At 67.5% G+C, this 25,535-nt stretch overlaps 4 protein-coding genes across 5 annotated transcripts; 1 reads left to right on the top strand and 3 right to left on the bottom strand.

Annotated features, from left to right (window-relative positions):
• Window positions 1-12: 12 nt before the first annotated feature.
• On the bottom strand, window positions 13-1,265 carry NDUFAF3 (NADH:ubiquinone oxidoreductase complex assembly factor 3). The gene is made up of 5 exons (XM_079795510.1): window positions 1,041-1,265; window positions 754-946; window positions 539-605; window positions 327-427; window positions 13-245 (listed from the first exon to the last, which is right to left on the bottom strand). Exons 1-5 carry the CDS (start codon window positions 1,115-1,117, stop codon window positions 129-131), a joined length of 555 nt encoding a protein of 184 aa, XP_079651636.1. The 5' UTR covers window positions 1,118-1,265; the 3' UTR covers window positions 13-128.
• Window positions 1,266-2,442: 1,177 nt separating this feature from the next.
• Window positions 2,443-6,298, top strand: DALRD3 (DALR anticodon binding domain containing 3). Its single transcript, XM_079795509.1, has 12 exons — window positions 2,443-3,713; window positions 3,789-4,084; window positions 4,206-4,459; window positions 4,529-4,608; window positions 4,684-4,809; window positions 5,057-5,127; window positions 5,210-5,271; window positions 5,348-5,430; window positions 5,507-5,686; window positions 5,758-5,847; window positions 5,935-6,003; window positions 6,082-6,298. The coding sequence occupies exons 1-12, from the start codon at window positions 3,549-3,551 to the stop codon at window positions 6,199-6,201; spliced, it is 1,596 nt and encodes a 531-aa protein (XP_079651635.1). The 5' UTR covers window positions 2,443-3,548; the 3' UTR covers window positions 6,202-6,298.
• A 142-nt stretch (window positions 6,299-6,440) lies between these two features.
• Window positions 6,441-12,610, bottom strand: WDR6 (WD repeat domain 6). Of its 2 annotated transcripts, XM_079795503.1 has the most exons (7): window positions 12,412-12,610; window positions 9,014-10,104; window positions 7,623-8,782; window positions 7,470-7,553; window positions 7,267-7,383; window positions 7,056-7,174; window positions 6,441-6,962 (listed from the first exon to the last, which is right to left on the bottom strand). In XM_079795503.1, the coding sequence occupies exons 1-7, from the start codon at window positions 12,509-12,511 to the stop codon at window positions 6,502-6,504; spliced, it is 3,132 nt and encodes a 1,043-aa protein (XP_079651629.1). In that variant the 5' UTR covers window positions 12,512-12,610; the 3' UTR covers window positions 6,441-6,501. The 2 variants fall into 2 exon arrangements, with proteins under 2 accessions (XP_079651629.1, XP_079651628.1); XM_079795502.1 differs by having other exon boundaries at window positions 7,623-10,104.
• Window positions 12,611-12,798: 188 nt separating this feature from the next.
• P4HTM (prolyl 4-hydroxylase, transmembrane) lies at window positions 12,799-24,292 on the bottom strand. The gene is made up of 9 exons (XM_079794494.1): window positions 23,935-24,292; window positions 23,708-23,789; window positions 17,678-17,868; window positions 16,676-16,772; window positions 15,395-15,557; window positions 14,509-14,694; window positions 13,938-14,028; window positions 13,628-13,751; window positions 12,799-13,205 (listed from the first exon to the last, which is right to left on the bottom strand). Exons 1-9 carry the CDS (start codon window positions 24,259-24,261, stop codon window positions 12,985-12,987), a joined length of 1,482 nt encoding a protein of 493 aa, XP_079650620.1. The 5' UTR covers window positions 24,262-24,292; the 3' UTR covers window positions 12,799-12,984.
• Window positions 24,293-25,535: the final 1,243 nt, after the last annotated feature.

The following is a 25,535-nucleotide window of genomic DNA, read 5'->3' as shown; positions in this document are numbered from 1 at the left end:
GCAACGCACCCATGGCAGAGCGGATTCAGTGTTTAATTCACCGGGAAGCAGACATTTGGCATGGCTACAGGGATGGGCTCTGCCCCGCACGTGCCAGGCGCTCTGGGAAGGTCAGGTGGGTCCCTGGTTCACTCTGCAGCTTGGGCCAGAGGTGCGAGCATGGTCCCTCCAGGTGGGGGGATCAGAGCAGCTCCTGTCGCTCGGCCTTCGTGACACAGGAAGTTGAAAGTGGCACAAGCGTTGGGCTGCAGGGAGAGAGCCAGCATCAGCTGGGCTAGGGCCAGGCCGCGCTGCCCTCCCCGCAGCACCCCCACGTCCCGACTGACCGTGTCCTGCACCTCCACGGCGAGGCCCCGCTGCCTCATGGCGCGCAGTACCCGCGGCGGCAGCCTCTCCGTGCGGTCCCCGGTGCCCACCACCACGATCTCTAGGGCAGGACGGACACGGCAGGTCTACAGCTAGGCCTGCTGACGGGCCGCGCGGGGCTCTGGGGAGCTTTGGGGAGCTGGGATCACCCGGCCCTTCCCTCCTCCCATACCTAGTGGGGGCTCCAGCATCCAGAAGAGAGAGAGGCTTTCTTCCGTGATGTCCAGGTGGGACCCTACCTGTGTGGGGAGGGAACAGGTTACAGAGCAACGCCCGCTGGTTTCCCCGTAGAACCGCTCCCCCGGGGCACGGGAGCCCAGTGTGCAGGGACGGATCCGGGGTGAGCCTGGGCCCGGCCTCGGCGTCCTGGCGGCGGGGAGCGCTCACGTTCCACTGCAGCACCGAGTGCGGGAGCAGCGCGCAGGGCCCCAACACGCGGTTCCCGTTGACCACGAAGCCGCGGCTGCTGTAGCTCTCGACGTAGGCGGCGTGCGGGGCCTCGCGCTGCAGCATGGAGATGTGCGTGCGCTGGTACAGCTCGTCGTCCGCCGGCGTGAGCCGGTGCCCGCGCCGCGGGGCCCTGCGGGGGACACGGTCAGGTCTCGGCGCGAGAGTGAGGAGCCGCAGGACCGGCTTCTTGGGGGGCGGGGGGCAGAACGCGGGCCCGGACTCACCGCAGCAGCTCCGCGGGCGGCGGGCGAAGCGCGGGCCTTGCTCGGCCCAGGCCGCGAAGCACGAACGCGGCCGCCATGGGGAACCGGCGAGCGGGGTCAGCGAGGGCGCGGCGGAGCCCAGCCCCGCGCGGCCACAGCGCCCCCCGCGGCCGGAGGGCGCCGCGCAGCTCGGCCGGGCCCGCGCGGGGGGCTAGGGAGCCGCCTGGCCGCCAGTCCCAGGAGGCGGGGCCCGCGTCCGCACCTGCCGCCGCCGCGCCCCGGGCCCCGCAGGCCGCCTTGGGGGCGCCGGACCCCGGGGGGCGGGACCGGCCTCGGGGCACCACCTGGGTCCCGGCCGCGGCCCGGCGCCCGGCTCAGCCATCCGCGGGGCCCCCGGGCAGGCGGGGCGCACCTGGCCGAGCCGCGCACCTGGCCGGGGCGGGGCGCCGGCCCCCGGGCCCCTAATCCCGGCTTCGGGGCGTCAGGTTTCGAGGGCGGCGGGAGGCTCGGGTTTCCCCGCTGCCCTCGGAATCACGCCCCTTCCCAACCGTCACCCGCGCGACCGTTGGCGTCGCGTCCGCGCATCGCGCGGGGCGTGGCCGCGCGTGGATTGGCTCTTCGGGAGCGCGAGGGGGCGTGGCCGGGCGGTTTCTTCTTAAAGTGGCTCCGTCTGCGGCCGGCGCGAGCGGAAGGGGACGTCGCGGTCGGGCAGCAGTGGCTGTTCTGGCGGGACCTGCCGGGCCGAACCGGACCACACGTTGCACGAGGCGGCGGCTGGCGCGGCTTCGTCCTCGCTCGCTCCTTCCGCGTCCCGGGAGCTGCCCCGCCCCCGGCCGGAGCCGGACCCCAGGGCCTCGGGCGCCCTCGCGGGTCCGGGCATCTCCGCGCTCAGTGCCGTGGCCTCGGGGGAATGTTGCCGCGTCTGCTCTCCGCGGGGCCGGGCGAGCGGCAGGCTCGGTACCGAAGAGACCGTCTCAGTCGATTCCTGGGGGTCTTGTCGCCGTCGTGGGCCATTGGGGCCCCTCGAGCTCGAGCTGGTAGCGTCCCCGGACAAAGGGCCCGGGGGCGGGGTGTCCCCACGGCCGGCGCGCGGCTTGCTTCCTTCCTGGCTGGTCCTGCAGCCGCCCCGACACTGTCACCTCGCCGGTGCCTCTGGCTCCCTGGCACCAACAGCCACATGCACCCCGGCTGCACGGAACCTCCCCGCGGGTGCAATCCGGTTCGGGACTCGGCCCCCGGGGAGGCCCCCCCCCCGCCCCTCCTATTGTTTGGGGGCCAGGTGAGCAGCTCATTCCCACTAGATGGGGTTTCACCGCCTACTCCTAGGTGTGCCTCCTGGGTCGGAAATAGGGGGCTCGATCCTGGCCCCAGGGCACCCCCTCCCGTGGCTGGACAGCGGGCAACGGAATCCCAAAAGCAGCTGTTGTCTCCAGAGCATTCCAGCTGCGCTTGGATTTCGTTCCCTGCTCTCCTGCCTGAGCAGCGCCCTGGTCCACAAGGGGGGGCGGTCCCGACCCCAGACGCCTCGCTGGGGCGCACCTTGCCCTCAGGCTGGAAGGAACGGGTAGACGTCGGGGAGCCCGGGGGAGCCTTGGTGAAGGCGAGAGAGCAGGCCCAGGGCCTCCGGACAGGGCCGCCCCAGCCCGCAGCTCGCTCAGGACAGCCCTTCGCTTCCTGGGGACAAACCACTCCGAGTGCCGAGAGGAGCTGAAGTCCCCGCTGGGTCCCAGCGCCAGCCCTGGTGACAGCTGCCCGGGGGCACCGCTGCTGCGTGGAAAGTGCGTTGGAATGACACGACCAGCCCCGCTGACGGGCGCCCGGGAAGCCCTCGGGACGTCGTGTCCGCCCAGTGCTCTTTCGGCACCTCCGGGGCCGGGGGGCTGGAGCCCGCGCCGCCGAGGGACGGGTTCGGCCAGGCTCCCCGCCCTGGGCCCCTCCTGAGTTCGGCATTCGCTGCGGCGGCGCCCCGTGCGGCGTGGGTTTCAGTTTCAGGGAGGAAAAGGGGTGATGACTCTGGAGCGGAAACTCGCAGGTGCCGTCACGGACGAAAGCTTCCTCTCGGCGGGGCGCAGGGTGCTCCGCTGAGGCCGGGAGTTCACCGGGTTAAAGGAAACGCTTCCAAACCGGCAGCCCGCACTCGATCCGAGGGCTGCCTGCCCGGGCCCCAAGGAGGAAATAACCTGACCCCGCGGCACCCAGTTCCTCCCGGGACGGCTCGCTGGGAACTAGGGTTCGTGCGCAAAGTGAGGGGCGTGAGACTCGGGGCGCAGAGCCCCCGTCACGGTCCTCCTCCGGCCGCTGGGGGGGGGATGGCGACAGAGGCCCGGGCCCCGGGGAACCCCGAGACGGCGGACCCAGGACTGAGCAGGACAGGCGGGCCGCGGCGGTGCCGTCGTTGAGAGCGGCCGCCGCGGTTCCCCTCCGGTGCACCTGCCCACTCGGGGCCGGGTCCCCGCCCCGTCAGTCGCTCTCCCGGAAGCTCGGCCTCCAACATTTTGCTTCCGGTTCCGCTCGCGCCTTCCGGTCCCTATGGCGACGGGGCGCCTCGGGTTGGAGGAGACTCTGGGGGCCCTCAACGCGGCCCTGGGCCCGGGCGGCCCCGTGTGGTTCAAGGAGACGCGCGCCCGCCACCTGCGCGCCCGCGACTTCCTGGCGCCGCGGCGGGCGCTGCAGGCGCGCTTCGGGGACGGCCAGGTGCGCGCTGGCCGCGGGGACGGGCGGGGGGCGCGGGGAGCGCTGCGCCCCGCTCACCGGCCTGTTGTCCCGCAGGTGCCGGAGCGCGTGGTCCGTGCTGTGGTCGACCTGCAGGGCCCCGGCGTGGCCCCGGTGCTGCGCTGCGAGCCGACCCCCGCGGGGCTGGAGCTCCGGCTGCAGCGCGCGGCCGTCTTCGAGCGGGTGCTCGGGGCCGCGGGCGCCTACGCTTCGCCCGGCCGGCCCGCCGCTGGGGCCCCGCGCGTCCTCCTGCACTGCCCTGCGCTGCGCGCCGCCCCCCGCGCGCTCCGCCTGAGCCAGCTGCGGGCCGTGCTCGTGGCCGACCACCTGGCGCGGGCTTTGCGCGCTCACGGGTGAGCGGGTGCGCGCGGGGCCGGAGAGGCGAGGACGTGCCCGTGGGCAGTGGCGGCTGCGGGTGGGAAGCGGGGCGAACCGGGCCAGGCGCTCGCCTGAAGCGCCGCCCTCGCTTTGCAGGGTCAGGGTGCGCCTGGTGCCCGCCGTGCGGGACCCGCACTTGTCCGCCTTCCTGCAGCAGCTGCGGGTGGACTGGCCCGCTGCCTCGGAGCGAGCCTCAGCCGAAGCCCTGAGGAGCCGCGCACTCGCGGAGGTCGCCTCGGCGGGTGGCCCGGGAGCTCTCCCTGCCGGCGTCCTGGGCAGAGTGTGCCTGAAGGAGCTGGTGGGACGGGGACGCGCAGCCGGCTATGACCCCAACCTGGACCACTGCCTGGGTAGGACCTGGAGCCTGGCGGGCGGGAGAAGCGGGGGCCGGGGCCGCTAGCCCGTGCTGTCTCCTGCAGTGACCGAGGACCTGCTCTCCCAGCTGGCGGAACTGCAGGCGGCCGCGCAGCACCCGCCGGAGGACGGCTCCCCGGGCCTGGTCAGTAGCTGAGCCCCGCCTGTGGCCTCGGCGAAGGCAGAGCCCGGTGCCCCGTAGTGACTGTCCTCCCCGCAGGCTCCCGCCCCCGGGGCCGCGGACAGCTGCGTGGCCGTGCACGTGGTGAGCCCTGAGGAGGAGTCCCAGCAACAACAGCTGGACCTGCTTTGGTGGAAGCTGGATGAGCAGGCGCCTCTCACACAGGTGGGGTGGGGGTGGGCTCAGGGCCCTCGAAAACCCTGAAGGGGGCTGCGAGCTGACGGGCTCAGCAGGGGACCTGCAGCAGGTGCAGTCCTGGGAGAAGGCGGGTCTGGAGGACGGGGGAACAGGTGACCCTCCCGAGGGGCTGGGCCTGATGGGGAAAGGCTGGGAGCCGCACCAGGACTCGGTCCTGGAGGGTTTACTGCTGGAGCGCCGCCAGCTGGCTGAGCCCCCACTGTCTTCCTGACAGAAGCACCTGGTGTGCGGCCCGGTGAGAGCAGCCGGGGCGCCCCGCACCCTGACGGCACCCGAGTACTACGAGTGAGTGAGCGGGAGGAAGGCCGCGGGGACGCCGAAGTGGGGGCTCTGCCCCGGCCCTCCTCTCACTCTTTTCGAAATGCAGGCTCCGGCTCGCACAGGTGTGCGCGGCCTCAGCTCTGAAGCACAGCAGGGACCTGGCACAAGGTGCGCCTGGGGGGCTCCGGCTGCCCGCACCCCCCTGGCTCCTGCCTGCAGCCTGACTGCCGCCCTCTGCCCGCAGACCCAGCCTGGACAGAAACCTTCCGGGTTCTCTCTGCGGCGACCATCAAGTTTGAGATGCTCAGCAAGGCCCCGCAGGGTCAGGTGAGCCGGTGCCCCACAGTCCGGGCAGGGGTCAGGCTCGGTGGCCACCGTCCCTCTGCAGCTGTGCCTTCCGCAGCTCCTCCTGGACCTGGCCGACAGCATGTCCACCAAGGGCACCAAGAGCGGCACCTTTGTCATGTATAACTGCGCCCGCCTCGCCACACTCTTTGAGGGTTACCAGCGCGGCGTGGACCAAGGTCTGTACCCCACTTTCCCACCTGTGAGCAGCCTGGATTTCTCTCTGCTCCGTGAAGAGGTGAGTGCCCTCCCGGGAGTGGCTCCCTGGGGCGGCCTGGACTCGCCGTTCCAGCAGCCTTTCTCCCACAGGGTGAGTGGCTGCTGCTCTTCAACAGCGTCCTCCCCTTCCCCGACCTGCTGAGCCAGACCGCAGCCCTGGACGCGGCCCGCACAGAGATGGTGAGGCGGAGGCCAGTGCGCACACCCACTCTTTATTTGGGTCTGGGTACAGGGCAAAGGCGGCCCAGTGACTCCGTCTGCCTCTAGGTGTGCAAGTTCCTGGTGCAGCTCAGCATGGACTTCAGCTCCTACTATAACCGGGTGCACATCCTGGGGGTAAGGGCACAGCAAGGGGGTGTGGGCGGTGCGGGGAGGGAGCAAAGGACGAGACCAGCAGGCCCGCTCTCTTCCTAGGAGCCTCGACCACACCTGTTCGGTCAAATGTTTGCCCGGCTGCAGCTCCTGCGGGCTGTGCAGGAGGTGCTCCACGCGGGGCTGGCCACGCTGGGCCTCCCTCCACTGAGCTACCTCTGAGGCCTCAGGTGCGGCGCCGGGAATGTTCACAGGCCGCCGTCACCTGAGAAACCCCGTTGGCTGGAGACGTGGAGACGAATAAATCCTACAAAGCTGTTCTGTGCGAGGCGTGGGCATGTTCTTGGTCGGCCTGGGCAGCACTCAGCTCCCCTCCAACGCCGGCTCTGAAGTTGGGAGCCCGCGGCTGCACACCCCCCTGCCCCCACCCCTCCCGGCACGCTGGGCCTGGGCACAGACATCACTCCGCTCCCCTGCCTGTGAGCAGGCCCCACACCCAAGTGCCAGCCACCACGGGGCCCCTCAGTCGTACCAGTTGTAAACCTCGAGTCCCTGGCCCCCAAGAGCACAGCGGTGACCAAACTCGGGGCTCACGGGCCAGCAGTCCATGTCAGCCACATCGGGCACGTGGTACACGGTGCTGTTGATGAAGGTGGGTTCGCCATGCCCCAGGCGCCAGAAGGTCAGCCGCTGATCAATGGAGGCGGAGACCATGAGGCTGGGGCTCAGGATGTGGAGGCCTGTCACGTGAGCAGCATGTGCACAGGGGACCGAGTGCTCCTCCAGCACGTGCAGCTGGGGCGCCGGCTCAGCACCCCCCCCAGCCTCGTCCCGCTCTGGCAACTCCACGGCAAGCACGAAGACATGGAGGGAGCCATCCTCGCTGCCACTCGCCACGAGGTGGCCCTCGCGTGTGGGCAGGGTGTGCAGGCTGTTGACGCCACAGCTGTGAGCCTGGACCGTCAGGCAGGGGGGGCCCAGCCCTGGAGGAGGAGGAGGTGGTCAGCCCCGCCTGCCACACAGCGAAGGAGAGTGGGAGGTGGGGAGGGACCGCCCGCGGCATGCCAGCTACTCACGACAGGGCAGCCCGGGGTCTGCGGGAGGCTCCAGGACAGCGGAGCCGTGGTCCAGCGCCGTGGTGAGATCCCAGAAGGCCAGGCTGCCATCGGTGGCCGCGCTGCACAGGAGCAGTCTCCTGGGAGGCGGGAAAGGCGGCTGGGTCAGTCGGGCGACAGAAAGGAACAAGGGCGCCCCGGGACCCAGGCAGACACCACGCAGCCTCCTCACCGCCGCTGGCTGGGCGCCTGGTGTGTGAAGGAGTGGACCTTGAGGACACAGCGCTGGTGGTGGAAGGTTTCCGCCAGGAGCTGCAGCTGCCGCCCCGAGTCCTGCAAATGGAAGAGCCTGGGGCGGGGGGGGGGGGGTCAGCTCAGAACCCATTCCCACAGCCCTTCGTCCTACCTCCCGGCCCCACCTGAGCCCACGCTTACCGCACTGCGCCGTCACTGCAGGCTGCAGCCACGAGGGGGCCAAGGTCAGGCGGGTCAAGCTCACACACGGCTAGGCACATGTACCTGCAGAAGGAACGCTGTCACGCAGAGCCCCGCCTGCCGCACCCCACGCCCTGCCAGGCCGCACATCACCTGGTCTCTGGGTCCACCTTGACCAAGCGGCGCCGACCGCGCTGACCGTCCCAGCCCTCATCCAGCCGGTGGGAGGAGAGGTGCATGACGTGGCAGGCGAGGCGGCTCGGGGCGCTGGGGTCCAGGGTGACCGTGATGTTGAAGCAGTGCATCTCTGCCCGGCCCCCCGCAGACACCACGCGGGCAGTCAGGCCCGGGCGAGGATCCTGAGGGCCAGCTGGGGTGCCGACGCCCCACACGGCCACGGCGCGCACCGAGGAGATGTGGTTACAGACGGCGGTCAGCGCGTGGGCGGAGCCCGTCGCCGTGGGCAGCGCCAGGACACAGATGGTGGTGTCCTCGCTGCACGTGATCACGATGTCGATCAGGCCGGGCCCCTCGCTGCCCGGCTCCAGGTCCTCAGGCTGCATGAAGCTGGGCAGCTCGAACTCGGGCCCCAGCGTGATGGTGCCCACACGCTTGACACACGTGATCTCCCGGCCATGCAGGCTCTCCCGGAGCAGCACGTGTGGCCGGGTGCAGCCGCCGAGAGCCCGGTACAGCAGGACGTCACCGTCCTTGAGGTAGGCAAAGGCCATGGCCGCCTCGGTGTCCGAGAAGGCCCAGGAGCGGTGGCCGCCGCCGCAGTGGACCACGTGCAGCTTCTCGTGCGACCGGGGGCTCCACACCACGAACTCGTTGGCGTGGAAACCCAGGATGACCGTGTTCCCATCAGCCATCACACGCAGCCCGGCCACCCAGCTCATGCCCCGACAGCACTTGCGCCGCAGGACGGGCTGCAGCTGGCTGCCTCGCACGAGCAGCTGGTAGTAGGCACCGTCGCGCCCCGTGCTGTACACGTAGCCACCGTGGCAGGTGACCGAGGTCACACCCTGCTTCCCGTGCAGGGACCGGAGGATGGACACGGGGCCCCACTCAGTCACGGCGGTCTCCCCCTCCCCACTGTCTCCGCCCCCGCCGAGGTCTCCGGCACCAGCCTCGGCCTGGCCTCCAAGCCCCAGGTCCTGGAGCAGAGCCGGCCTGGAGGGGAACAGCAGCACCGAGCCCCGTCGGTCCCCACACACCAGGAAGTCGCCCGGGGGCAGGAAGGCACTGCACGTGTGCCATCGCTGCTTGCTGGGAGGCAGCCGGTACCGGCAACGTTCCTGGACGAAGATGGCCTTGCCAGAGGGGGCGGCCGTGACCTCCAGGCAGGCCACCACGCCGCCGGGGCCCGACGCCAGCAGCAGCAGCTCCTCATAGCCACGCAGGGCCCAGCTCACGCTGTGCACCTTGCCTGGGAACAGGGTCAGGTCCACGGCCGCCGTGGGAGTGTTGATGGGGACGACCTTGACGTGGCCCTCCCCGTTGGCCATGGCGCACAGTCCAAAGCCCTCCGGCCCGGGGGCTGCCTCCAGAAGGCAGTAGGACTGGAAGCGCTTGTCCTCCAGCAGCTGCTCCCAGCACTTGACCTCAAGGTCATAGAGGTACAGGACGCCCGAATCAGTCACTGCCAATACTCGCCACGAGCCAGCCAGCGTCACAGCCTTGAGGGCACCTGGCCTGCTGGGGGACTTGAAGGAGAGAGCAGAGACCCCGGAACCTGGGTGCCCCCGCCCTACCAGGTGCCACAGCCGGATGCCCGAGTCGTCACCCCCCGTGATCACCCAGGCTTGCTTCTCGTGGGCAGCTAGGGCCCGGATCCCACGGCCCTGGTGGCCCCGAAAAGCCTGCAGGATCTCTCCTTCGTGGCTCCACACCAAGCAGACACAGTCCTCTCCTGCACTGACCAGGTAATTCTCTAGCAGCTTGACCTGCCACACGCGGGCGCTGTGCCCAAAGCAGTGCCCAATATTCTGCACCCGGCCCCCAGGCACCCGCAGGTCGCCCACCTTCCAGATGCGAACACTTCGGTCTTCTGAAGCGGTGGCCAGCAAGCCCTTGCTCTCCAGGTACGACATGCTGAAGACGGCACCCACGTGCCCACTGACCCGCCGGTCAGGGGCCACGGGCTTACTGTCCACCAACGCGGCCGCTGGGTACCAGACCAGCAGCTGGTTGGAAACAGCACCTGCCACGACGGTCAGCTCCTTCCAGGTGTCCCCGATGAGACAGGCCGAGGAGAGGGTGCACCTGTCCGTGCAGGGGACGTCCTGCAGGAGGCAGCCGATGACGGGATCGTATAACACCACCGAGTTGTGGCCCAGGGCCAAGGCCATGTTCCCCTCGAGCCAGCGCGCGTCCCAGACCCAGTCGGGCATGGTCCACAGGCCCGAGCGCCATAGCTCCCGGAAGCGGCCCTGCCCCCAGCTCATCTTCACGACTCGGAGGCCCTTGCTCCCGAACGCGGCGACCATGGCCTCCACGTCAAGGTCTCCTTTGGGCTCTGGTCGCACCCGGAACCCGTGGATAAGATAGTGGCCGAGCAGGTTCTGCACTCGCTTCATCATCCGCAGGTGCCCCCCAAAATCCAGGCTGTACACCAGCATGTCCGGCCCCTCACCTGGACAGGAGCAAAGAGCCACATCAGGACGCCTCCCCTAACGCTGAGGAGCCACGAGGAGAGACGGGGCGGGGACTCTCCGCCGGGGCCTGTGGATGTGCGGGACAGTCCTGCAGGCTCACCCAGATTCCTCCCTCAGCCTCCTCCTCACCCACCCCACTCCTCTGGCTTCAGACAGGAACCTCAGCTTTAGCCCCGCACCCTTAGCCTCACCGACCTGTCCACGAAGTCTCCCCCTGCGCCCAACCGGGCGAGGCTGCCCACTAAGACCACCTCTTCCCCTGGGGCCACAGCGCACCCCTGACTGACAGGAGCGTCTTCCCTGCACGGGGGAGGGGGGAGCCCACACTTTGGCAGGAGGGCTCCTGTGGCCCTCAGCGGCCTCCTGGCTGCCCTGCAGACACCTCCCTCACTGCTAGCTCCTCTACCACCCTCTGCCCGACCCCCACCCCCACCCAGGAAGCCCGCAGCTCCCTCTTCTCAACTGTCCACATCTCTGTCTCCAAGCGTGTGGAGTTCATGGCCTTGAGTTTGCAAACCCCACCCGTGTCCTTGGTCCAGGACATCACCTCTGAATCGGAAATGACGGACCGGTCTCATGCCATTCCTAGTCTGCACTCCATCTTCACACATTCAATCAGCATTGGCTGGGCAGCAATTACAAACCAGACCATGAGCTGTGTGCTGAGCAGTGGAAAGACAAGCCCAGGGCTTGCTCTGTGGCAGTGGTTCCCAACGTGGGCGCACGCCTCAGGGGGCAATGTGATTTTTAAGGGGGGCAATTCAAGAATGAGTTATTAACTGAATTTTTTGCATTTCTTATGGTTCTAAGGGCCTCATATACAGTATATAAATGTATATTGTGACATTTATGCATTTCAGTTCTCATGTTTTGAAACTATTTGCTATTTTTCCGTATCACTTCATATTATTTTTAACTATTTCTTAGTGATTTCTTCCTCAGTCCTTTTATTTTTCTCTCATGGATGCCATGTTCTTTGGAAGCTTGTTTAGACCAAGTTAATGGCCTTTCAGGCTTCCTCCTCGTGAGTAGGAGTTCACTTTTTGAATAATAAGAATTATATATGGGGGGGGGGGGTCAGGATTTTAGAGACGCTTAGGCGGCGCGGGGCCAAAACGAGGCTGGGGGCCGCTGCTCTATGAACTAAGCAGACACTGAACAGCAGCGAACCAGTGACCCATGCCGTTTAATTGGTTTGTTCCAGGAGGTCACACAGGCGGCTTTAAGCCTGTAAAGTGGTGAGTGTGCCCCAGCGGTTCTCCACGGGGCGGGGGGGCTGCCCCTCAGGCCCTGCCCCAGGCGGGGCATTTGTGATGGTCCCAGGAGCGGAGGCAGGGGTGCTGCGCGGCACCGACAGAGCAGGCGGCCGCTCCCAACAATGCTGACCCAGGACGTCCAGGGAGACACTGAGACCCAAGCCGGGGAGCCAGGGAGGCCACCTCGGCGAGGGCGCCCCACGGCGGCAGCGGCACCCAAGGGAAAGCGGGTGGCGCGGGGCGGAGAAGCCTGGGAGGGCTCTGCCGTCCGGGTCTCGGGTCTCGGTCCCCGGCCTTTGCTGGCCTGTTTCCCAGCCCGGCCCGCGGCGGAGCGTGGACATGATGTCTTGGACCCCACCCATCTCGGGAGGGGCTCGGCCTCCGCCTCCCGCACCGACCCGCTCAGAGGCCCCGCAGCCCCAGCTTCCAGGGCGGCGCCTCCCTGCCCTCCAGGCCCCGCCCCGCCCCTGGGCCCGCCCCCTCCGGGGCTCGCCCCGCCCCTGGGCCCGCCTCCTCCAAGCCCCGCCCCGCCCCTGGGCCCGCCCCCTCCGGGGCTCGCCCCGCCCCTGGGCCCGCCTCCTCCAGGCCCCGCCCCGCCCCTGGGCCCGCCTCCTCCAGGCCCCGCCCCGCCCCTGGGCCCGCCTCCTCCAGGGCTCGCCCGCGCCCCCCAATAGAGGGGCCTCATCCCAACACCAGCCCCGTCTCCTCGGGAGGAGCAAGCCCACCCCGCTCATCTACGGGGCCGCGCACTCCCCCACCCCGCCTCCGACACGGCGGGCTCCCCGCACCGCCCGCGGCCCAGCCCGTCCACGTTAACGCGGCTGAGCAAGGGCCTCGGCAGCCACATCGGTGTGCCTTCTGGGCCGCTCCGGCCGGGCCTCAGTCCCGCATCTCCGGGCTCCGCCCACCCCGGGCGCCCCCGCCGCCGGCCCCTCCCCGGACATCCCTCCCCCGGGCTCCCCTTTGTTCCCCACGCCGCCCGGGAGCGCGCGGCTTCTCCGCTAACTCGCGCCTCAATCGGAGCCTCACCGGCCAGCAGCCGCTCCCGCACGCACTCCAGCCCCGTGACCGGGAGCAGCATGAGCTCGGAGGTGGCCCGCGGCCAAGCGTAGTCCTCGGGAGCGTCCATGCCCGCCGGTCAGCCAGCAGCTGCGGCCGCCGCGACGGAGAGGGAGCGGAGCTCTCGCGAGACCAGCCTTCCCGGGCGCCCGCCGCCGAACTCTGGCGCCCTTAGCAACAGGTCGCCGGGCAGGTTCGCCAGCGGCTACGGCCAATGGCGGCCCTTCGCCCACGCAACCCAGCTCAGGATTGGCCGGGCCGCCTCGCCCCGCCCCGTCACGTGACGCGGCCAGCAGCCCGCCCCCGCCCCCTCCCGCGCCCCCTACCCGCACATCCTCCCGCCGACCGAGCTCCGCGGCCCCGGCTGGCAGCCGGTTGGTTTTATTTGACGGGCGGCAGGGTCTGTACAATAAATAACGGGTGGAGGTGCGGTGTCGGATCGCGGCTGCAGGCGTGGTGGGGGGGGGGGGGGGGGCAAGACGTCGGCCGGACCTTTGGCTTGAAGCTGGACGGGGAACTGCAGGGCCGAGCCTGACCCTTCGCTCAGAGCTCCACGCGCGCGTCGCCGTAGGCCCGGTCCAGGGCCCACTCGGGCTGCGCGTCGGCGCCCCCTTCGCGGGCCAGGCGCGCCATCTCCTGCTGGTACAGCGCCTGCCGCGCTCGGCTGGGGTCCACATTGATCCAGTTGTTGGCGATCCACTTGGTGCCACGAGTGACCACGCAGCCCCCGTGCAGCGAGTATTCGTCCATGTCGCCCACCCAACCTAGGAGAGGGGGTGGTGTGAGCCAGGGAGGGGCCCAGGGGGAACGAGGCTGGACTGACCTGGGCTTGGCCTGGGACACAGCCTCCCCTGGCAAACCTCTGGCCCTCGCCACCTTGGGGGCTCAGCACCTCTCACCAGCTACCGCTCTGTCACCCCACTGGCCCTCTGAACCCAGCCTTCTTCCGCCTGTCCAGAGCCCTCCCCAGCCTCGTGGGGAAGGGGTGCGTTCCCAGCCCCAGCGAACTGAAGGCTAGGGCATCAGGGAGTCCCAAGGGTAGAGGTAACCCAGGAAGCTGCAGCAGAGCCACTGAGGATGGTTTCGGGGAGGCACTAGGGGCAGAAACAGCCCCCCAGGGCGGCAGCTGGGGCCAGTACAGGCGAGCTTCCCTCAGGAGGCACCCTCGCCGGCCAGAGGCCCTCACCTTGCCCGTCAGGCAGATAGTTGTACCAGAAGACGGCTGTGCCCTGCTGGGGTTTGACAAGGAGGTTGCCCTTGTCACAGTGCCTCCGGGTGTCACGGAGGTCCACGCCACCCTGAATCAGACTCTGTGGGCAGGAGGATGGGGAGGTTTCCAGCTGCCCCCACCGGTTGGCCAGGAGCCAAGGCCAGGTGGCCAGAGGGAAACCCGGGGGAAGGCGCCCACCACCTCACGCTCTCCTCCCAGGTCTAGAGGGCAGTGCCACGCGTGCCCAACGCCCTGCCCCCGCCGGTGCAGTAGCCTGGAGGCTTACCATTTCATCGTAGGTTCTGTTGTCGGCGACAGGGAAGACCGTCTCTCCCCCGCCGGTGACGTTGTTCAAGTAGAACAGCACGGTCATGTAGCTGTAAGGAGGGGCACTGAGCAAACCCCCCCCGCCCCCCGCCTCCGTGGGCAGGGCAAGCTGCCCAGGTTCCCGAGGGCCAGAGGGGCAGGTCAGGACCATTCTTCCCACAAACCTAGTCTCTTTCTGTGCCTCACAAAGTTTTTGGCAGCCAAGATCCCAGGCGCACTTAAATCACAGGGCCCCGCCCAAGGCCAGCTGGGGAGGCAGGATCAGCACCCAGGGAGCGGCAGAAAGAGCTGGGGTTCTAGCCTCCCCCCTCCCCACCCCCCCGCTCTTGCCTCACAGCCCTGGGGACAAGTTTCAGTGTCTGGGGGTACCTCAGTCTGGCCACTGAGACAAGATGGCCACCCCTTTCCTGACACTTAGTAAACAACCTGGAGGACAGAGGTGGGCGTATCCCGCAGGGCAGGGCTGTGCTGGTGCCGTGGGTATGTCTGGTCTGGGAGTCTCAGGCAGCCCCCAGGTGGGAGGTACTTGCCGGCAGGAGGTCTCGAAGGGCACAGACTCGTTCATGACCAGCTTGGTGTGGGAGCAGATGGTCTCTGGGTACACAGGCCCACTGTCCACGTGGGCATGGTAGTGGCCGCCCTCTCCGTACCGCACGACCTGCATGGGCTCGCTGAGCTCCACGATCTCGGCTGGCAGGCGGGTGAGGCGCAGCACCCTGGTGGGCAGCAGGCATTCAGCTGGGCAGCCTCATGCAAGGTGGCACCCAGCCAGCCGGCCACAGCACGGCCCCTGCTCACCTCCCCTGGGAGCCCCTTAAGCCACCCCGGCCCAGCCCTATGGGAGCAGGAAGAGGTTATCATGATGCCAGAGACACCCACTGGGTGGGAAAGATGAGATTTCTACTAAATTAGGTGGGGACACTCCCCCAGGAGGAAGGTTATCTAACCCCTGCAGGGGCCCTGGCTGGTGTGGCTCAGTGGATAGAGCGTCGGCCTGCGGACTGAAGGGTCCCAGGTTCGAGTTCAATCAAGGGCACATGCTCAGGTTTCGGGCTCAGTCCCCAGTAGGGGGTGTGCAGGAGGCAGCCGATCAATGACTCATCATTGATGTTTCTATCTCTCTCTTCTCCCTTTCTCTGAAATCAATGAAAAAATAATTAAAAGTAAACCCCCTGCAGAGCATCCTGCGCACAGAGATGATAGGTCATTTCTCTAATCAGCAGGAAACAAACATTCTAATCCCCAATGTAGTGTGCCCACAGTAAGGGCTAATTTGCCTTTGCTAATTGCCGGTCTTTCCATGGGTCCCCATTGGGGTCCAACAGTGGAACTTAGTCCTGAGTTGGCTCATCAGCTCCGTCCTCTCCTCCCAGCCGAGGACTGCGGGCCGGCCCCGGAGGACAGCAGGACGCTCACCTCTGGCGGATGGACCGCATGACGTGGTGGGCGCCTTCCCCCTGGTAGAGCCACGTGTGGTGGCTGTTCCGCACCAGCTCGCTGGACTCCGCCTTGTGTCTCTTCATGTACTTGTGGAAGTCCCGGAGATCCATGGCGGAGAACTCCTGTAGGCTCAGCACGCCTGCACAAGGCACCCACCAGCAGTGCCCACTGAGCCGCGGGGGGGCCATGGCAGGCTGCATCTTCCTCCCGACCCCGGGGGCCACGGGCACTGGTCCCCCTCCCTGTACTCCTGGGTCAGATGAGCCTAGAGTCTGTCATGGAGACCTAGACAAGTTCCTCTCCATGTTTAGCCCTGATTGGGCCCCAGAAGGAGGGGCTCCCCTCCCCCATGAGATTGGCCAGAGCAGGGTCTCCAAAGGAAGTGTGAACTCCACCAGGGCCTCAGGCAGAGTGTGGCTGCCCTCCAGGGCTGGCCCAGAAGCTTCTTTATGACCTCGGGTCCCATCCTGAGTGGGACCTACCGGGTCGGTCCTGTCCACTGGCCAAAGCGCTCTCCCCAGTGAGGACACTATGCCGCCCGCAACGCACAGGCAGGGGTTCCACCCTCGGGGGTCCTGGGCCAGGAGCTGCTGTCTTGGCTCCACATTGTCCTGCTTGACCCCAAGGAGACACTCCCCACCCTTTGGCGAAGTTTCTCCCAGGATGGGGGGCACTCGAGGGCTGGGAGCCTGGCACAGCTCCGCACGGGCAGCAGCACGCCCACGCTCTGCCGCGGGTCCGGCGGGCTCTTCGCTCAGGGCTCACCAGCCACCGGGCACTCTTCCAAGCCCTACTGACTGCTGCATCCTCCGAACTTGGGCATGAACTTGGGCACGAGAGTGATGATTACACTTCAGAAGCCTCCAGAGAGTTATGGCCAAAGTGTGTGTGTGTATGGGGGGCGGGGGGCACGTGTCTGACAGCTCCCTGCCCACACCTGCCCCCGCAGGTAGAATGGCTCCAGGGAGCAAGAGGGAGGCCAGGGAGACCTGGGGCAGACCCTGCTGGCTGGAGGCATACAGAGCTCAAGCTGGCATCACTGTCCCTTCGCTCTCGCTCCCCCCCCCCCCCCTCCGCCCTCTGCCAGCCAGCAGCCCCACCTCCTGCACCCCAGACTCGGACTGACGAGGTGGAAAGGGTCTCCGAGAACCGCCCTCTGGACGGTCCCCAAGGGGACGGGCCTCCGGCTGCTCTAGAGGCGGCACAGGGCAGCCCGGCGGGACGCTCCCAGGACAGAGCGCGGCGGGCCGAGCTCACCGTCCCCGTCGGGGTCGGCCTTGATGGCGGAGTACATCTCCTGAACCGTCTCCGGAGTCATCCACCGCCCGCTCCGCAGGCGAGTCTGGGCCAGGACCTGGGCACAGAGGGTCTCCATGAGGGGGCCCCAGCGACGGGGAGCCCCAGCGCCCAGCCACCCAGTTGTCGCTGTGGGGCTGGGGGCTCGGGGTAGGACATGGGTGAGGACACAGGACAGGCCTCGGCCCCTCTGCGGATGGCGGTAGGCAGAGAGGCCCGGGAGGCCAGGAAGGTGGCCAAGAGCCTGAGGACCGCGGGCATCCTGTTAGGAGGGCCCCCACCTCCCAGGCGCTCTCTCAGAAGCTGGGGGGGCGTGCAGGGAGGCAGACCCTGGCCACCTCGGCGCTGCCACTCCACGCACCACGAGCTCCGTGGGCTCCCAGCGTGGCAGCCGGGATGCAGACCACGGGCGGGACACGGGAGCTGTAGCAACACGTGCAGCACCGCCAGGTGCTCCTCCTGCTCCTTCTGGGGCTCCCGGGCAGCAAGCACCTCTCCCGGAAGGAGGGCCTGGGCCTGGGCATGCTGATCTGAGGGAGCGTCTGCTGGGGCCAGGGCTGAGCAGGACAGGCACCCTGGCCACAGACACCATTCCACAGCACCCCCCTCCCCGCACCACCCCTCCCCGCACCACCCCCTCCCCGCACCACCCCCCCTCCCCGCACCACCACCCCTCCCCGCACCACCCCCCCTCCCCGCACCACCACCCCTCCCCGCACCACCACCCCTCCCCGCACCACCCCCCTCTCCGCACCACCCCCCTCCCCGCACCACCCCCCCTCCCCGCACCACCCCCCTCTCCGCACCACCCCCCTCCCCGCACCACCCCCCTCTCCGCACCACCCCCCCTCCCTGCACCACCACCCCCTCCCCGCACCCCCCCCTCCCCGCACCACCCCCCCTCCCCGCACCACCCCCCCTCCCCGCACCACCACCCCCTCCCCGCGCTGCTCCAGGCCCAACCTCGCCCAGCTGCAGGCGGCCGTCCCGGTTCTGGTCCAGCAGCCGGAAGAGGTCCAGCTGGTTGAGCTGCATCGAGCCCATGGCCTCCTCGTACTCCTCCATGGGCAGGATCTGGCTGCGCTGCAGCCCCTTCATCTGCGCCAGGTGGATGATGAGCCGACACTCCTCGTCGCGCAGGAAGCCGGGGACTTCTGCGGGAGAGGAGGAGGGTGAGGCCAGGGCCCGGCCAGGGCACCAGAGCCGGGGACCTTCCTCTCTAGGGGTCCCCGCACGCCCTGGGGAACTCCAGGTCAGAACACCTCACCCCCTTTACGTCTGCTCCGGTCGCCCTGCAAGGAGGGCAGCATGTGGGGGGTGGGCCTCTCTCTCTGATGCTGAGAGCTCGTTTCCCAGGGGGGTCCTGGGAGGCAGGCGGGGCTGAGCTGGGCCTGGGCCAACCGCCCTCAGAGGGAACCAGAGGCCAGAGCGTGGCCTCCACTTCTTACTTGGTGTATATTTTACTTCATTTTATTATTCTTAGTTGATTTCAGGGAGAGGCAGGGAGAGGGAGAGTGAGTTAGAAACTTCAACGATGAGCCCGGCCAGCATGGCTCAGGGGTTGAGAATCGACCTAGGAACCAGGAGGTCATGGTTCAGATTCCCGGTCAGGGCACAGGCCCGGGTTGCGGGCTCAATCCCTAGTGTGGGGCGTGCAGGAGGCAGCCGATCCATGATTCTTTCTCTCTCATCATTGATGCTTCTCTCTCTCTCCCCCCCTTTTTCTCTGAAATCAATAAAAATACTCTTTTTTTAAAAAAGTCAAATGATGAGAGGGAATCGTTTGTCGGCTGCTTCCTGCACGCCCCCTATGTGGGCATGTGCCCTCCCAGGCATCGAATGGTGACCTCTTGATCCATGGGTCGGCGTTCAACCACGGAGCCGCCCCAGCCGGGCAGGGGTACATATTTTACAAATGGAGGGGGGTGGCTGGCTTTTGCTTTCAGTTTTACTTCTCAGCCTCATTCACTAAGAACAAACAAACAGCAAGTCACGCAGCTCCCAGGCCCCTCCTCGCCCTCCTGCTGCTGCACGAGCGGATGCTGGTCAGCGGACCGGGCCCACTGCCCGGTGCCGGGAGGCCAATGGGGGTCACGCAAGTTGTTGGCAGGAGCTCAGAAGGTTCTTTGCTTTGGGACAGATGTTCACTGAATGCCTGCTCCGTGCCTCTCAGCTCCTGAGTCAGCCGGGGCTGGGGCCCCACAGCAGCCCGGTGGAGCTGGAACATGGGCCTCAGGGCCGGGGAGCCCCATCTCGGTGGCCAGGCACCTCCAGAACGGGAGGCTGGGCCCTGTGCATCCCCTTGTTTCTGGGAGAGAGGACTTCCTGAGTCACAGGACAAAAGGCCCGACCGGAGGACGGCCCTCCACCACCCAGGGCTCCCGAGACCCTGAGCGTCCGCTGCTTCTCCGGGTCATCGCCAAGAGGAAGGGACACGGCACTCGGCCGGATCCCAGTGTGTGTGCTGTTAATCCCCCCCCAGGGTATTCCTTCCATTGATTTTTAGAGAGAGGGAGAAAGGGAAGGAGAGGGAGAGAGAGGGAAACACTGACGTGAGAGACATCAACGAGGGGCCAGGAATTGAACCTGCAACCCAGTTACGGGCCCTTGACTGGGAATCGTCCTGTCCCAGGCCCCCCTCAGGCCTTGGTCTGCACACTTATCCTCAGCAGCCAGCCCCATTAAATTCCCCCCTAACCACAAGCAACCCCACACAGAGACATCACCCTGATGGAGTCCAAAGGGCCCCAGGCCAGGCTGTCACACTCCAGCATCCATGTTCACGACCATGTTCGGCTCCCATGGGTGGGTGACTCAGTGTGAGGACACCGGGGACAGGACCAAGACCCCCCCACACCCCAGCAAACCCAGGAAGGGCGAGCACCACCCACAGGGACAATGACTTAGAGCAAACGGCCGATGAACCCAGTCGCCTCCTGACAGCTTGAAAAATAAACGGGAAAAGCCAAAAGCAAGCAGAGGCCCAGCTTCCTCGCGTATCAGGCGCTGTGACCGCCAGCCCCAAGGAGAGGCCGCCAGCGGACAGCCTCATGCAGAGGCCCAGGTCAGCGCTGGAGCCTCCTGGGGGGGGGGGGGCTGTAAAGCCTCCACCTCAGCCCATTAAGGCCAAGGCAGAGAAAGGGGTGGCTGGAGGGCTGTGGGTCCTGGTGGCACTGGTGGTGCTGTGGGGTGACAGTGGGATGGGGGCTCCCTGGGGCCCCTCGCGATGCATGCCCGTCCCTCAAGCCACGGCACCGTGCCAGGACACTGGCTACCAGGGGATGCGGCTGCCCCTGCCGGCCAGGGAGTGCCACCTGATGCCCGCCTCTCCCTCCCCGCCCTCCCCGCCCCAGGTGCCTCCACAGGTAGGGCTGGGCTCCCAGGTGAGGGGGCTCCTCAGCCAGGGCCTGTGCTGGCAGCTCTTCGCTAACCATTGTGGGCGCCCATCAGTGCCTGGTGCTGGGGGCGGGGGGGGCAGGGCTCCTGGAGGAGGGAGCAGGTGTCGGGGGGACCACCCACGGTGAGCACCCACAAATCAGCAAGGGCTCCTGAACGTCAAGGTGAAGCCCGGGGGCAGGCGCTCCGGGCTGGGGCTGGAGCCTCCCGGGGCGTGGAGACGGAGCAGGCGCACTGGGGGCCGCCGCCCAGAGACGCAGGGCTCGTCCTTCCCGCCTGGCCCCTGGCTGAACTGGCCCCTGGTCCCTGCGCCAGGCCCCTGGGCTAGAAACCCGGCGTCCGCAGGCCTTTGGGGCGCGAGGGAGGGCCCGGTCTCCCCTCCAGGAGCTGGAGGAGGGGCGCTGGGGGGGAAGCAGCCTGGTCCCGGGAGGAGGGGCGGCGAGAAGACAAAAGAGCTGGGCGAGGGGCGCAGGGAAAGGGCAGAGATCCCAGCGAGCAGAAAAGCCAGGGTGTTGCTAGGTGACCAGGTGTCGTTGCTCAGCAACCGTGGAGGTAGTGGCCTCGCCTCACCCTGCCTGCGGTGCAGGGAACCCGGTCCTGAGCGCCCCACCCCTCCCCCCAGGGTCCTCCGCTGCGGCCGCAGCCCTCCTGGGAGGCTGGCCTGGGCCGCCCGGGTGCTGGGGAGGCCACGCTGAGCGAGCAGGCGGGTGCCGGCTGGCTGGGTGCCCGGGACCCCTCCCCCGGCCCAGCCCCCCGCGCAGGCAGCTCATCTTCAGGGGCAAGTGACACACACACACACACACACAGAAGGCGTTTCCGAAGCGGCCGGTGCCGAGGGCGCCAGCAGGTGGCGCCACCGCTTCGGTGCCCGCGAGCCCCTAAGACCCGCCCGAGGGCAGGCGCGGAGGGAACAGCACCTGCGAAGGCCCCAGGCTGCACGATCTTGGCTCCAAGCATCAGCTCGGAGCACCTCGGGGGGTGGCAGGAGGAGAGGTCCGCGCGGGGAGGGGAGAGGGCCTGGGGACCAAATGAGACTTAGAAGGGAAATGAGGACCCGGGGGACTTTTCAGGAAGGGAGGGACGCGGCTAAACCTGCCAATGAGAAGTGAGCGCCGGGAGGAAACTGTTCCCAGCGAGATGACAACTCCGAACTGCGGTCTCTGCCTTCTGAGCCCAACAGATCGGGGAGGTCCGGATCCGTGGGAAACCCAGTCAGGCGGGTGTGCGCCAGGAACTTGGGGTGGGACCTTTTTAAAAATGTATTTTTATTGATGTCAGAGAGGAAGGGAGAGGGAGAGAGAGAAACATCAATGATGAGAGAGAACCACTGATCCGCTGCCTCCTGCACGCCCCCCACTGGGGATGGAGCCTGAAACCCAGGCGTGTGCCCTGGAATGGAACCTGGGACCTTTCAGTCCACAGGCCGATGCTCTACCCACTGAGCTAAACTGGCTGGGGCTCGGGATGGGACCTTTTGTGGCCCAGTCCTACTTGTCTAGTGACAAGGGTGGGAAACAGGAAATGTTCCCCAAAGGGAGGTTGCATGGGGCCCTCCCTGTGAAGCAATGGGGTGGCGTCCGCTGGAGACGGAGGTGCCCTGGGTAGAACCCAGTCCCCCCAGCCCAGCTTCTGTCCTGAACCCGGCATCTCGGGCCCTCAGGCTGGCGGGTCCCAGGAGCCAAGAGCAGCAGGGCAGAGCCCACAGCGGGACATGCCCTGGGCCTCCCTGCCTCTTCGGGTGACACCAGACGATGGACAGCAGGCACAGAGGACAGGCAGACATTGGGGCGGGCCTCCGTCTGTGGGTTCATCCAGCACCACAGCTTCCCGGACCTGCCCCTCCTCGGACAGCCCCGCCCTGGCTTCCCTCACAACCGGACATCCCATCCCGTCCGGCCTCCTGTCCCCCAGCCCCAGGGCTTTCTGGGTAAAGCCCGGGACATCTTCCACCAACAGACTCCAAGGCAAGGGCGAGTCTGGGGAGTGAGCATCGGCAGGAAGTTCTGCTGATGGCGCCCTTTGTGACCCAGGGGTCAGTTCACCTGCGGTCACGTGGCTCCTGCTCCCTGCATCTGCCCTCGGGGCCTGGCCTCTGGGTTCCTCGCTCTGCGTAGGACTCTGATGCAACAGGCCGCATGCTCGGGGCTCCGGGTTAGGAATTAAGTCCTCAGGTTCCAGCGAACCTAACCTGCGGCTGATGGAGTACAGACGGGCCCCAGGATGCCTTGGGGGGGAAGGGTTCCCCTCAGCCCAGCCTGCGCCCTCTCGCAGTCCGGGACCCCTCACTCCTTATGGCCTGCCTGCTCGCTGCTCCTTAGTGCTTCCGAGCAGGAGCGGGAGAGGATCCCGCCCTGGCCGCTGCGCTCGCCAGCCCTGAGCCGGGCTTCTGGCTGAGCGGCGCTCCTCCTGTGGGAGCGCACTGACGCTCAATGCAGGAGCTGCCCCCTGGTGGTCAGTGAGCATCATAGCGACTGGTCATTCTGCCAGTGGTTCTGCTGTTCAGCCGATTTGCATATCAGGGTTTTCTGTAGGATTAGCTTCCTTATTGTCTGTCTCCTCGTTTGAATGTCAGCTTCAGGCGTTTTTGTTTGTTTCCTATTTTGTTCAGTGCTGTCTCCAGCACAGACTTTAACCCTGTGCAATAGTAACAATGTAACAGCAACCACCACCTTACACAGGACTGACATCAACACCCTGTCTCCCCTCAAACAGCACGCAGTGAGGCACCCTCCCGGGCCCAGGCATCATCCCCCACCCGGCCCTCTGCTCAGGGGCGATGGCATGAGCTCAGATGTTCCGCTTTGGTGCCCAGCCCCCTCCTGAAGTCTTCCTACCCACTCCCCCCTGCAGTGGCCGGGGACAGGCGGTCTGGGTCTCAGGCTGGGCCAGGGCATGGGTCGGGGCCCCGCCTTGTTGCCTGGGGGTCTCGGAGGGCTGTCAGTCATCCCGCCAGCACACGGGCTCAGGCAGCAGGGCCCCGCTTCGCCAGCAGCTGCAGCTCTGCGCCTCCTTTCTCACCCTCCACCCGGAGGGGTGTCTACACCCACCTCACGGACAGGCTGTGAGGACGGAAAGGGTCACGTGGGGCCCAGATGCCGCTCCATGAGGCCGCCTTGCAAGGCCGCGCCCGCTGTGGCTGAGCACCAGCCTGCGGCCCGGAGAAGCTGATGCTGCGAGCAGAGGCGGGCTCGGGGGGCGGTGTGGGTCACCCCTTTATCCACAGTTGGACGGCCTGTTTCTCATCAGACCACAGGCCCAGTCAGCTGGGCCGCTTATCAGCCCCTCCCGCCCCATTACAGACGTGACAACTGACGGCGATGGGGCGTCCGCAGGCGGCTTAGCCTCAGGGTCACACTGCCCTCCGGCGAGGGGAGCATCGGCGGCAGAGAACAGGGGTCAGGGCGGCGAGTGCGGAAAGGTCACCCCAGGACGGAGGTGGGGGCGGGCGCTTCACTTTGGGAAACCAAGAGCTGGGGGGGAAGGGGGGGGCGGGCTGGAAACAGCCATTTTCAAAACAAAGTCACGTGGCCAACAGGAGCCTCTAGGCGGCCGCCCACGGGCAGCCCCTGGCCCTTCCCAGGGCGCCCGCGAACTTACCAAAGAGCAGCGGCTTGAGGCTGAGGGTTCGGATGAGGTGGTCCCGGTCGGCCACCAGCTGGACCTTCTGCTCGTGTCCCACCTACGGGAAGGGCACCGCGGGCAGCTCGGGCGCCAGGCCGGGGGGAAAGCGCCCCGGCCCCGGCCAGAGGGCACAGGCGGGGGCCGCGCGGGGAGCAGCGCGGAGGCCCCGGCCTGGCCCGGGGCGCGCGAGGCGAGGGCCTCACCTTGATGCCCTCGAGCCGGGCGAGGGGAGCCGGGGTGGGCGCGGGCTGCGGGCCGGGGGCGCGGCGCGGGGGCGCGGGGTGGCCGCCGCCATCGCCGTCGCTGTAGTGGACGAAGAGCAGCAGCGCCAGCACGTTGCCCAGGTACAGGTGCACGAGCACCATCAGGACCAGGAAGTAGGCGCGCGAGCAGATGCCGCGGGGCTTGCACAGCGGCCGCACCGGCGCGTCCTCGCCGTCCCCCTGCCTGGCCGCCGCCCCCGCCGGCTCCCGCTCCGCCGGCGCCCACTGCGGACTCCCGGCCTCAGGCCTCAGGCCCGCCGCCGCCATGGCGCCCAGGTCGCGCGCGCGCCCAGGGGAGGGGCCGCGGGGATGCCCGCGCCGCGCCGTTGCCCGGACAACCGCCGAGCCCGCGCGCGCCGCGGTCGCTAGGAGACGGCGCCTGGGGATGCTGCGCCCGCCAGCCCCAAGCCGCCCGCGCTGGCCCGCGTCTCTGCGCCCCGGACCGCGGCCCACATGCGGCCCACATCGGGGTGTCTTCCCGAGCTGGGTTAGCGCAGGGAGGGGTGCACGCCCTCCAGTGAATGCCAACCAGAGCAGCCGCGGGCAAGGGGGAGTTTGTTTCCTGGTTAAGACGCACTTCCCTCCCCCCGAGAAGTGGGGTCCGCATTTCCTCGCTCGGGAGTGCGGTGGCTGCAAGGAGGAGGCCGCGCCAAAGGATGACGCAGTGCCGCGCCAGTGTGCGGCGCCCTCCCGCAGGTGACTGCGCACGTGATGGAATAAGGACCCATAGCTTTTGGCGCCGACACTCGCCAGGGTAGGAGGTCAAGGTCGCCTGGGGGGGGGGGGGCGGTAGGAGGACGCCTTGGGGGTCCGCTCTGTGGTCGGCCTGGACCTCCCGGGAGGCCTGCAGGAGTCAAGCCTCAGGAAGAAGTTGCCAGATGTGCGGGGCCGCATAGACCCGGGGGGCGGGGCGGGGGAGAGACCCGGCCAGGGCTGGTCAGAGGGCCTCCGATCCCAAAGGTAAGCCCAGGTGCAGCAGGTGCTCAGGCGCACGGACCTCTCCTGCCTCCAAGCCGGCTCACGGCGGACGAGGAAACGAGGAAACGACTGTCCATCCTTGAGACACCTCCGCCGGGGGACGCTGCCACGTCGGGGGTGGCGAGGCGCCTGCGGGGCATTGTTAAGCTCCCAGCTCTCCAGGGCTGGGCCATCCTTAGGCGGAGATGCACGTGCCCAGGTAACGCCAGTGAGGGAGTCCCACTGGAGGTTTCCCCCTTTCCCTCCACTTCTTCCCGGAAAAGTAGAGTCTGCATTTTCTGCTCGTCACTATTTTACCAGGATGGCATGGTTTTCTGGTGTCCATGAATGAGTATTGAGACCATTTCCTCTTCAGCCTTTTGTTTGTTTTGTTCATCCTCACCGAGGATATTTTTTCCATTGATTTTTAGAGGGAGTGGAAGCAGGGGGAGAGACAGAGAGAGAAAACATCAATGTGAGAGAGACATGGATTGGTTGCCTCCCACACGAGCCGACGGGGGCCAGGGGTCGAGTCTGGAATCGAACCCAGGATCCTTCATCCGCAGGCCGACACTCTAACCACT

Source organism: Cnephaeus nilssonii (assembly GCF_951640355.1).
Source record: "Cnephaeus nilssonii genome assembly, chromosome: 17".
In the NCBI taxonomy this organism is placed as follows: Eukaryota; Metazoa; Chordata; class Mammalia; order Chiroptera; family Vespertilionidae; genus Cnephaeus; species Cnephaeus nilssonii.
This window is presented reverse-complemented; position numbering and strand designations above follow the sequence as displayed.

Coding starts and splice junctions, on each gene's coding strand:
- NDUFAF3 (XM_079795510.1), bottom strand. CDS start 1,117: ATGGCGGCCGCGTTCGTGCTTCGCGGCCTGGGCCGAGCAAGGCCCGCG. Junction 947..1,040: donor CCGCCCGCGGAGCTGCTGCG/GTGAGTCCGGGC, acceptor TGTCCCCCGCAG/GGCCCCGCGGCGCGGGCACC. Junction 606..753: donor ACTCGGTGCTGCAGTGGAAC/GTGAGCGCTCCC, acceptor CTCCCCACACAG/GTAGGGTCCCACCTGGACAT.
- DALRD3 (XM_079795509.1), top strand. CDS start 3,549: ATGGCGACGGGGCGCCTCGGGTTGGAGGAGACTCTGGGGGCCCTCAAC. Junction 5,128..5,209: donor ACGGCACCCGAGTACTACGA/GTGAGTGAGCGG, acceptor TTCGAAATGCAG/GCTCCGGCTCGCACAGGTGT. Junction 5,848..5,934: donor ACGCGGCCCGCACAGAGATG/GTGAGGCGGAGG, acceptor GTCTGCCTCTAG/GTGTGCAAGTTCCTGGTGCA.
- WDR6 (XM_079795502.1), bottom strand. CDS start 12,511: ATGGACGCTCCCGAGGACTACGCTTGGCCGCGGGCCACCTCCGAGCTC. Junction 7,554..7,622: donor AAGGTGGACCCAGAGACCAG/GTGATGTGCGGC, acceptor TTCCTTCTGCAG/GTACATGTGCCTAGCCGTGT. Junction 6,963..7,055: donor AGACCCCGGGCTGCCCTGTC/GTGAGTAGCTGG, acceptor CTCCTCCTCCAG/GGCTGGGCCCCCCCTGCCTG.
- P4HTM (XM_079794494.1), bottom strand. CDS start 24,261: ATGGCGGCGGCGGGCCTGAGGCCTGAGGCCGGGAGTCCGCAGTGGGCG. Junction 23,790..23,934: donor CCCGGCTCGAGGGCATCAAG/GTGAGGCCCTCG, acceptor CCCTTCCCGTAG/GTGGGACACGAGCAGAAGGT. Junction 13,752..13,937: donor ACAGAACCTACGATGAAATG/GTAAGCCTCCAG, acceptor TCCTGCCCACAG/AGTCTGATTCAGGGTGGCGT.